This window comes from Culex quinquefasciatus, chromosome 1 (assembly GCF_015732765.1).
Source record: "Culex quinquefasciatus strain JHB chromosome 1, VPISU_Cqui_1.0_pri_paternal, whole genome shotgun sequence".
Classification (NCBI taxonomy): Eukaryota; Metazoa; Arthropoda; class Insecta; order Diptera; family Culicidae; genus Culex; species Culex quinquefasciatus.
In genome coordinates this window covers 34,796,514-34,807,357 of record NC_051861.1, presented here as the reverse complement: position 1 = coordinate 34,807,357, position 10,844 = coordinate 34,796,514, and the positions used below count along the sequence as shown (strand labels likewise).

General features: G+C 38.3%; 1 protein-coding gene across 1 annotated transcript in view; it reads right to left on the bottom strand.

Annotated features, from left to right (window-relative positions):
* Nucleotides 1-1,002: 1,002 nt before the first annotated feature.
* Nucleotides 1,003-10,844, bottom strand: part of LOC119769506 — a 14,157-nt gene continuing 4,315 nt past the window's right edge. Inside the window, exons 2-6 of the mRNA XM_038262208.1 lie at nt 2,345-2,460; nt 2,180-2,279; nt 1,999-2,133; nt 1,514-1,864; nt 1,003-1,405 (exon numbers count right to left, since the gene is read on the bottom strand). Of these exons, the coding sequence (XP_038118136.1) occupies nt 1,221-1,405; nt 1,514-1,864; nt 1,999-2,133; nt 2,180-2,279; nt 2,345-2,460 (887 nt within the window). The 3' untranslated portion in view covers nt 1,003-1,220. The remainder of the gene's footprint in view (nt 1,406-1,513; nt 1,865-1,998; nt 2,134-2,179; nt 2,280-2,344; nt 2,461-10,844) is intronic.

Genomic DNA, 10,844 nt, shown 5'->3' with positions numbered 1-10,844 from the left:
ATGATCCGTGGTCAAAAACCGCCGACATCCTGCTTGTTACGGCGGTAGACTCACCGGTCTTAACTCCAAGGAGTTCTCGGATGACTCAGACCATCCCAATAAGTTGTTACAACATTGCACTGAAGCCTTCCATACTCACTGAAGCAGTCTGGGTAGGATCCGGTTTCAAAACCTAGAAGTTTCGACTTGTTTCTATGGGATGCCTCTTGCACAAACGGTTCAAACAGATAAAAACAAGAGAAATCATGTTTCAATCATGCTAAGACATATCAGAACTCATAGTTTTTGCTGATACGCGTCGAATGAAGTCAAGAAAATCGAAATCCATAATGAAACAGAATGAATGATTTTAGAAATAGCAAAAATACGATTTTTTGTACATTTTAACCCAAAATGCTCAAACTTCAACAACTTGTAACTTTTGAACCCCGGGGTTTAGAGAGTTGGTCCAGAAGACTTTTTTTCATGTCTCGGCGAGATCTTTTGAAAAAAGTTGGTCCCGTTCGTGTACATCCTTGGACCAAATTTGCCCATTCTCCTTTCACTTAAAGATTTCTAAAGATAAGTTCTTTTTTTAAATTTATTTGAATGAATTAAAAGTCGCAGAAATTTTTATTTTCGATATTTTATCTTCATCTGCTAATATTTAGTTAAATTAATCTAACAAAATATATCTCATGACAGTTTTATTACATTTGTTTCCGTTTATTTACACTAAACTACACCCAAAATAGCTCGGCATCCAATTGAGGGAATAACGATCACGGATTGAGAGGAAAAGGTTACTGCGGACGGACTGAGAGAAAAACGCCCGAGACTGCCGAGAGCGTTATTCTCAACAAACATTTCAAACGCAGAAGCCTGCCAACACGCACACATTCAAGCCTATTTTTATGTATTGGTTTCAAAGTGTTTTCCTGTTTTTGTGCATGTATTTGTGTGGACGTCAACAGATGCTCATGTGTTGGTGAGAAACGATAGTTTTTCTTCTTATGTTTCTTATTCTTTTGCAAGGAAATAAAACGATTTCTAAATAATAATCAAATCAAAGGAATTTTATTGCAATAACCAGTAATAGACAAAGCTCGTGATGGACCAGTTCCTGCACCCGATCCGAAGGAACAATGTTGATTAAAGGCGATTCCTCTTTCTTCTCCATAACGATGCAGTGCTCAGGACGGTTCCCTCTCCGTTCCGTTCCGGCCACCATTTCTTCTAAACTAATCGTTTTGAGTTCGTACGTTTATTCCTCGTCTCCAGACCGAACCGATGGCACGATGATGGCCAGCTCCATGCCGGTTGATTCCTTCCTCCTCGCCAGACCAGTCCGGGGAAGATCGTCCACCGGCGACATCTTGGGCTCGTTCGAGATCCCCAACGCATTGATGGCCACGGATGATAAAATCTGGGAGAAAGGAGAAAAAAAAGTCACATAAGTCAAGCGTTCAGTAAATTGCAGGCGTAGTATTACGCCAGCACATTTTTTTTTCCGAAGAAAGCGATCGAAACTTACCGCAGAAAACTCCTTCCGGCGTCGAGCCGGGTCTCCTTGTCGACGCAGGTCCGCACGCCCCGTAAGCAAATCCGCCCGGACCAGCAGCCGGATGTTGGGTTTGGGCCCCGTGAGCAAGACCGCCCGGATGAGCAGCCGGATCTTGTTGACGAGCAGCCGGATCTTGGGCCGAGCGAGTTGGTCGTCGGATGACCTTACAGGTCCACACGCCCCGTGAGCAAGATCGCCCGGATGAGCAGCCAGATCTTGTTGACGAGCAGCCGGATCTTGTTGACGAGCAGGTCGCCGGATGATCTTTGTTGTTCACGCAGGTCCGCACGTAGCGGTTGGTCGTGACGAGCCTCACAAAATCTGAAAAGAGTACAAAACAAACAAATTACGATCAATTTCAGTCAGAATCAATTTGTAAACAAACAATGCATCCTGCAGACATTGCAATTGAGCAAAATGCACTGCTTGTTTACAAATTGCTTCTCAGAACATACCGTGTCTCCTTGTCGACGCAGGTCCGCACGCCCCGTAAGCAAATCCGCCCGGACCAGCAGCCGCATGTTGGGTTTGAGCCCCGTGAGCAAGACCGCCCGGATGAGCAGCCGGATCTTGTTGACGAGCAGCCGGATCTTGGGCCGAGCGAGTTGGTCGTCGGATGACCTTACAGGTCCACACGCCCCGTGAGCAAGACCACCCGGATGAGCAGCCAGATCTTGTTGATGAGCAGCCGGATCTTGTTGACGAGCAGCCGGATCTTGTTGACGAGCAGCCGGATCTTGGGCCGAGCGAGTTGGTCGTCGGATGACCTTACAGGTCCACACGCCCCGTGAGCAAGACCACCCGGATGAGCAGCCAGATCTTGTTGATGAGCAGCCGGATTTTGTTGACGAGCAGCCGGATCTTGTTGTTCACGCAGGTCCGCACGTAGCGGTTGGTCGTGACGAGCCTCACGAAATCTAAAAAAGAGTACAACACAAACAAATTACTGTTAATTTCAATCAGAATCAATTTGTAAACAAACAATGCATCCTGCAGACATTGCAATTGAGCAAAATGCACTGCTTGTTTACAAATTGCTTCTCAGAACATACCGTGTCTCCTTGCCGACGCAGGTCCACACGCCCGTAAGCAAATCCACCCGGATGAGCAGCCGGATGTTGGTTTTGGGGCCGAGCGAGTGGGTTGTCGGATGGCCTTACTTGTCGACGCAGATCCGCACGCCCCGGTAAAAAATCACAAGGTTATCCGCCCAGTTTGGGGCCAAGAAAGTTGATCGTCAGATGTCGAAGCAAATGGGCAGCTGGATGACGGGTTTTGGGCGATTATCGTATGGCGGAGGATTGGCGGATCGTATGGCAACTCGGATCAGCGGAAAGCACACTTGGATTGTTGCCTCGGGTGTGCAAATCTGAAATAGGGGAACTATACCCTTTCTCAGCCTATTTCTATTATCGGCCTATGAGTACTTTGATCATGAATTACAGCTTTAATAAAGTGTTTTTGACTGTTCTAAAGTAATAAATAGCTCAAACAAAAGTGAGCAAGCAATTCTCCATTGTTGATACATCTGAAAATATTCATTTAATAGAGGAAAACAGCAAAAGTGATGATAATTGGTCGAACGGCTTAGTGTGATTAAAATGGGCATATTTCCCCTAGATAAAAAAATAAAATGTTTTTTTCTTTCTCACTCTGTTTCACGGAGGAGAAAGACGGCCAAGATGGCGCCAACTTTGCTGTCATTCCCGGTGGTGATCAAATCCAAAGCGTGTCGCAGAAGGTTTGTAAATCATTTGCTGGAGGTTTTCAATTGGAATGTTTGAAGCGAGCCGGCACCGCAGACAAAATCTTTGATACCGATTCGCTCAAACCCAAATCTAACGAACAAAGCAGCCACCGCCAGGGAAGTGAAAAGATAGTTTTAACTTCCCTGGCGGCGGCTGCCTCGACGGTCTCGCAAAATATCTCAACACTATACCCAACAACGAAAACCTCCGGCAAACGACGAAAAAACTTCCGGCGAGGCAGTGCCATGCCCAGGGTTCGCTTGCCACCGAAAAAACATTTGCCAAAAATTGCAGCGAAAACTTACCTCTAACCTCTTTGCTGTACTGCAGCAGACTGAATCATGAGTGGCACGAGTAAAAAAAATGGCGATTTTCGGGTAGATTGAAAATCACACTCACACATACAAAATACAGAGTTACGTTTATAGCGTGTTACGAAAGTGCACTCTTGTGTATTGGTAAACAACTTTTGGGTAACGGAAAAAAATAAATGTTTCAAATCATCGTGATCGTTTTCCTCTCGAAAAATCGAAAAGTCCCTCAAAAATAAATGGTAGAGATATTCTCTCGGCACCGGATTTTGGGTGTACTCTTGTTCAATATGCAATTCAGCGTTCTGCTAATACTCTAATCCAGCGATTCTCAACGGGGGTACCGGGCCTACTTGATTTACATGGCAGGTGGTACCGGCCTAGAAGAAGGTTGAGAATCGCTGCTCTAATCCATTATAAAAATAATGATAAAAATGCTTGGAGTGTCTGGAATAAGACAAAAACTCACAAGATATATTAGTTGAAATAAGCATTGTTTAAGCTTGAAGGTTGCAAAAATTCACAGTATTCTCTAAAAAATGTAAAACAAAATAAAAACTATAAAATAATATTTGAAAATCCATCTTGTTCTAAAAAACGGTTCAATCATTGCTCGTCTCAAAAAAAAAAAAAAAAAATTAAAATACAAATGCCTGAGAAATATTCCAAAAATCATTTTGTATTGTCCCAATAAATGTCAAACTACACAGTTAAAGTTGAAACTTTTTAAAATGAAATTTTTGGAAAAAATTAATGTCGTTCTAACTAAACAAAGAAACTGATAGTTGCATAGAATAATGATTTATTATTTATTTATTTTTTTTATTTTATTTTTTTTTTGCAAATACGTTTACAGACATTGAATTTCTTTTAAATCCTCATTCCCCCCCTAGAATGGCCAAATTCCCCCCCCCCCCCAGGGGGAATTCTTCACCGGTTGAAAAACACTGCTGTAGATAGATGAGTCCAAAAACATAAAAAATGCATTTTTAATTAAATTTTCTGCAAAAAGCGTGGTCAGGTAAAAACAGTGGTGTCATCTAGTTGTGACAAGTGAAAACTGATTTAACACGGTGCATTTTGCCCCATTTGCGGTGCATACTGCCCCGCATGGTTGTTTGAAATGAATCAAAAATGTTTTTAGAAATTTGATATTTTTGAACAATTTTGAGGCTTTTTAAGACTTTTTTCACATGGATATAATAGTTGGTTTAGAACATCGAGCAAAATTCTTCCACACACCCTTTCCCCCTAAATGCTGTTTAAATCTTGCAGCAAGATTGACTTCACGAGATTGTGTTTGTGACTTCCAAGTAGAAAATACAATGCTCACATTATCACATATAAACCTTGAAGGTTTATATTCATAATAGATGAATGAAATGCGTAATCCAACCCCAAACCCACAACTGCAACAAAGCTGCAAAACCTAATTCCCACAATTTTGCAAACCTCATTTTCCCGAGCGCGCATCCCAAACAAATAATCCCTCATCGCTCGGGTGCATTATCACTCGCAGCACGCGGGGTGGTGGTCCCCTCGAAAAATTCCTGGAAATTCCTGGAAAGCTTTTGTCACCTCGTCCGTTCCGCACCGTTGAAGCTTTATTTACATAAAAGCGGAGCCTCAATCCCGGCCAAATCCCGAAAATCGATTCAAATTGAATATTTCAACCGCCATTTATTCGCAAATCGTGCCCAGCTTCGGGAAAAACACATTCCAGACCCAGGGCCAGCGCAACCAATGTTTCGTGAGAGTGCCTCCCCACGGAGAGTTTTAACCTCCTCTCTCTCTCCCCCCCTCTAGATGTGCGTGTTCAAACAATGGTCGGCCTGATTGTTATCACCTGTTATTCTGACAACAAAATTTCTCTCCCGCACCACAGCGCCATCTGGCGCAGCATCAGCGTTGTACACCCAAGCGAGAGGAGCTTGACAGAAAGAGTATTGCGTTACCACGAGAGGAAACGACGAAAGAGAAGAGATAGAGAATGCGACTGAACAAGCGTGACTCTGCGGTAAAGAGGCAGAGTGTCAAGCAATAAGCATTGGTTTGATTCTTGAAATGAGCAGGTTTTTTTTGCGTTTTTACATCAAAGTTGTTGAAAAGCTCGGCCAAATCCCTCTAAAGTGTTCTACTCCAGTCTCCGTGATGACCTGGCCCACCGGCGTGGTCAATCCCACTACCCACGTGGGTGGTTGGTTGGCAGGCTTTCAAAAATGCTTGATAAATATGCGTAAATATGCGAGCATGGCGGCACTTCGACTATGGATTCTATGCATTCAAAGTGCCTCCCTCGACCTCCCCAAGGGACGCACTTACCCAGTAATGACTTCAATCCAGAGCAGAACGAGATGACGGCAACTATATTGCAACATTCCCGTAGGACACGATCCTACGCTTTCACGTGGGTTCGTGTCTCTCCCACTCTGTGTGTGTGTGACATGTTTCGTAAACAACTGTCGAACTCGTGTTCCACTTTTGCAACCATATATATAATATTAGAAAGCCAGACTGGACTGGACTGGACAGGGTCCGGTTGGAAGCCCATCAGTAGCGCGATATCTCTCCGGGACACCTTTTTCGATTTTGGATATTGCCGACTGGCTGGACAGTAGTCACAGTGTGTGTAGGGGGAGATTGGGTTTGTTAATATTTTTATATTTGAAATTAAAATTCGTGCTTTCGGAAGTCCAGATCTATTGAAATAATTTCATTTAAAAACAAATTAATTGAATTGGATGGAATAATGTACGTTTTTGTTAAACTTCACATAAATATGTATCGAAAGACTACTGAGCAATTCTCTGAGATTTCGGTCATTCGTTTTTTTGTATTTTTTAATCTGGCTGAAACTTTGTTGGTGCCTTTGGTATGCCCAAAGAAGCCATTTTGCATCATTAGTTCGTTCATATTACAATTTGGCAGCTGTCCATACAAAAATGATATGTGAGCCCGAGCAGACGGAAATAACTTGGGCATAACATTTTTTGATATTTTAAAATACTAGGCCAATTATATATGGGTAATTCTCTACCAACTCACACGAAATCGGGAAAAGTTGCCCCGACCCCTCTTCGATTTGCGTGAAACTTTGTCCTAAGGGGTAACTTTTGTCCCTGATCACGAATCCGAGGTCCGTTTTTTGATATCTCGTGACGGAGGGGCGGTACGACCCCTTCCATTTTTGAACATGCGAAAAAGAGGTGTTTTTCAACAATTTGCAGCCTGAAACGGTGATGAGATGGAAATTTGGTGTCAAAGGGACTTTTATGTAAAATTAGACGCCCGATTTGATGGCGTACTAAGAATTCGAATAAACGTATTTTTCATCGAAAAAAACACTAAAAAAGTTTTAAAAATTCTCCCATTTTCCGTTACTCGACTGTAAAAAATTTTGGAACATGTCATTTTATGGGAAATTTAATGTACTTTTCGAATCTACATTGTCCCAGAAGGGTCATTTTTTCATTTAGAACTAAATTTTTCATTTTAAAATTTCGTGTTTTTTCTAACTTTGCAGGGTTATTTTTTAGAGTGTAACAATGTTTTACAAAGTTGTAGAGCAGACAATTACAAAAATATATAGACATAAGGGGTTTGCTTAAAAACATCACGAGTTATCGCGATTTTACGAAAAAAAGTTTTGAAAAAGTTGGTCGTCATCGATCATGGCCATTCATGGTCACCCGTGACAGACACGGACGACGAAACAAAGAGAAACGCAAAAAGTAACTTTTTCAAAACTTTTTTTCGTAAAATCGCGATAACTCGTGATGTTTATAAGCAAACCCCTTATGTCTGTATATCAAAATTTTTGTAATTGTCTGCTCTACAACTTTGTAGAACATTGTTACACTCTAAAAAATAACCCTGCAAAGTTAGAAAAACACGAAATTTTAAAATGAAAAATTTTGTTCTAAATGAAAAATGACCCTTCTGGGACAATGTAGATTCGAAAAGTACATTAAATTTCCCATAAAATGACATGTTCCAAAAATTTTACAGTCGAGTAACGGAAAATGGGAGAATTTTAAAACTTTTTAGTGTTTTTCGATGAAAATACGTTTATTCGGAATTCTGAGTACGCCATCAAATCGGGCGTCTAATTTACACAAAAGTCCCTTTGACACCAAATTTCTATCTCATCACCGTTTCAGGCTGCAAATTATTGAAAAACACCTCTTTTTCACATGTTCAAAAATGGAAGGGGTCGTACCGCCCTCCGTCACGAGATATCAAAAAACGGACCTCGGATTCGTGATCAGGGACAAAAGTTACCCCTTAGGACAAAGTTTCACGCAAATCGAAGAGGGGTCGGGGCAACTGCTGTGTGAGTTGGCGGAGAATTACCCATATTATGTTATTTATAACAAGATTTGTTATTCGACATTATGACTTTTTTGTTATTGGATTGTTATTGTAATAACAGCCTTATAACATTTTTAGTTATTCTTCGAACAAAACTTTTTTTTATTATTTTTGTTAATTTAACAACTAATCCGATCATCCCAATAACAGTTTCAGGTATTCTTCAATAACAAAAAATGTTATTCCAAAGCTGTTTTGGCTTACAACCAATATCACATCAATAAAAAAAAATTTATGATAACATAAACTGTTATGAAACCCTTATGCAATAAAACTATTTTTGAAAAGCTGAGAAAATTCTCTATATTTTGCTTTTTTAAACCTTGTTGATACGACCCGCAGTTGCTGAGATATTGCCATGCAAAGGTTAAAAAACAGAAAAATTGATATTTTCTAAGTCTTACCCAAACAACCCACCAATTTCTAATGTCGATATCTCAGCAACTAATGGTCCGATTTACAATGTTAAAATATGAAACATTCAAGAAATTTTCAGATCTCTTGAAAAAAAAAAATTTCAAAAATTTTAAATAAAGACTAACATTTCAATAGGGCGTAATATTGAATGTTTGGCCAGTTTGAAATGTAAGACTTGATTTAACTTTATTGAAAAGATCGGAAAATTTCACGAATGTTTCATAATTTAACATTGAAAATCGGACCATTAGTTATTGAGATATCGACATTAGAAAATGGTGGGTTGTTTGGGTGAGACTTAGAAAACATCAATTTTGCAAAACAGATATTGCATGGCAATATCTCAGCCGGGTCGTATCAACAAAGTTCAAAAAAGCAAAATATAGAGAATTTTCTCAACTTTTCAAAAAAAAAAAAATTTCAAAGGTGGGCTAACATGGGCACTTATTTAAAAAAAATAAAAACTGCGACTATTTTCAAAAAAGTCACCTAAAAATTGATTTAACTTGAAAACGAGAAATTTTGAAATTTTGATAAAGTTCACTTTATCAAAATTTCACTAAAGTACTTTTTGAAAAAATCTATATTGGTTCAAAAAATCATTACTCGGTCAAATTTTTTTTTTCAAGAGATCTGAAAATTTCTTGAATGTTTCATAATTTAACATTGAAAATCGGACCATTAGTTACTGAGATATCTACATTAGAAAATGGTGGGTTGTTTGGGTGAGACTTAGAAAACATCAATTTTCCTGTTTTTTATCACTTGCATGGCAATATCTCAGCCACTATGGGTCGTATCAACAAAGTTCAAAAAAGCAAAATATAGAGAATTTTCTCAACTTTTCAAAAATATTTTTTTTTCAAAGGTGGGCTAACATGGGCACTTATTTAAAAAAATTAAAAACTGCGACTATTTTCAAGAAAGTCATCTAAAAATTGATTTAACTTAAAAACGTGAAATTTTGAAATTTTGATAAAGTTCACTTTATCAAAATTTCACTAAAGTACTTTTTGAAAAAAATCTATATTGATTCAAAAAATCATTACTCGGTCAAAGATTTTTTGCCCATTCTGGAAATTTCTGAAAAGTTGGCACTTGATGTCCTCTAAGACATAAAAAAATAAAAAAATAAAAATTGTGTTTTTTGCAAATTAAGTTTTTGTGACATAAAGTGAAATAAAAAATCACCATTTTTTTACCGTGTATAATTTTTTTCAGTGTAGTCCATATCCATACCTACAACTTTTGCCGAAGACACCAAATCGATCAAAAAATTCCTCGAAAAGATACAGATTTTTGAATTTTCACATATCATTTTTGTATGAACAAATTTGTATGGGAAATTATATGAAAGAACTAATGATGCAAAATGGCTTCTTAAGGCATACCAAAGGCACCAAAAAAGTTTCAGCCGGATTAAAAAATACAAAAAATTAAATTAAAGAAAAAAGACCGATTCCGTAGAGAACTGCTCTACTCCAAACATTTGCTTTCAAAATTTGACCATTAACAACATGTTCCTTGAGAACTTCCTTTTTGAGATTTTCAAATTTTATTTGTTTGCAGAGGAAAACAATTTCCTGAACCAGATTTTTTCAATTCTTTAATTTGTTCATATGTTTTTAGGTGACAAAGCCGCGCAACTAATGAGACACAAAGAAATTCAGTCCGAAATGTTGCGTTTATTTGTAAACAATAGAAATTTTGCTCCTTTTTTATTTTTTTTTAATTTTTTGTTTTTAATGTGGGTAATTCTCCGACAACTCACACAGCACCAAATTCGATTAGCTTGAATCTTCGTTCTTAACGGTAATTTTTGTATGTGATCACAAATTCGAGGTTCATTTTGCGATATGTCATGACGAACATTCAAAAAAGGCGTGTTTTTCAATGCAGCCTAAAATGGTGTTAATTTGGAAATTTGGTGTCAAGTTGCTTTTATAAATTGGAGGTCCGATTTGATGGAGTACTCTGAGTTCAGAAAAAAAACTTGTTTTCCGTCGTAAACAAATCAAAAATACATTCAAAAATTCTGCCATTTTGCGACAACATTTATACATTCCCGATCAGACGGTAATAACTAAATTTATGCCAATACTGTTAAAACAAAAAAAAATGTTATGGATTCTTCTTGAGAAATCCATTTTTGCATAAGGGTTAAATAACAGTTTATGTTATCATAACAAAATTTGTTATTGGTCTGATATTGATTGAAAGCCAAAATTACTTTGGAATAACATTTTTTGTTATGGAAGAATACCGCCAACTGTTATTGGGATGATCGGATTAGTTGTTAAAATAACAAAAAAATAATAACAAAGATTTGTTCGAAGAATAACTTTAAATGTTATAAGTCTGTTATTACAATAACAATCCAATAACAAAAAAAAAATCATAACGACGAATAACAAATCTTGTTATAAGTAACATGAAATGTTATTGGCCTAGTAT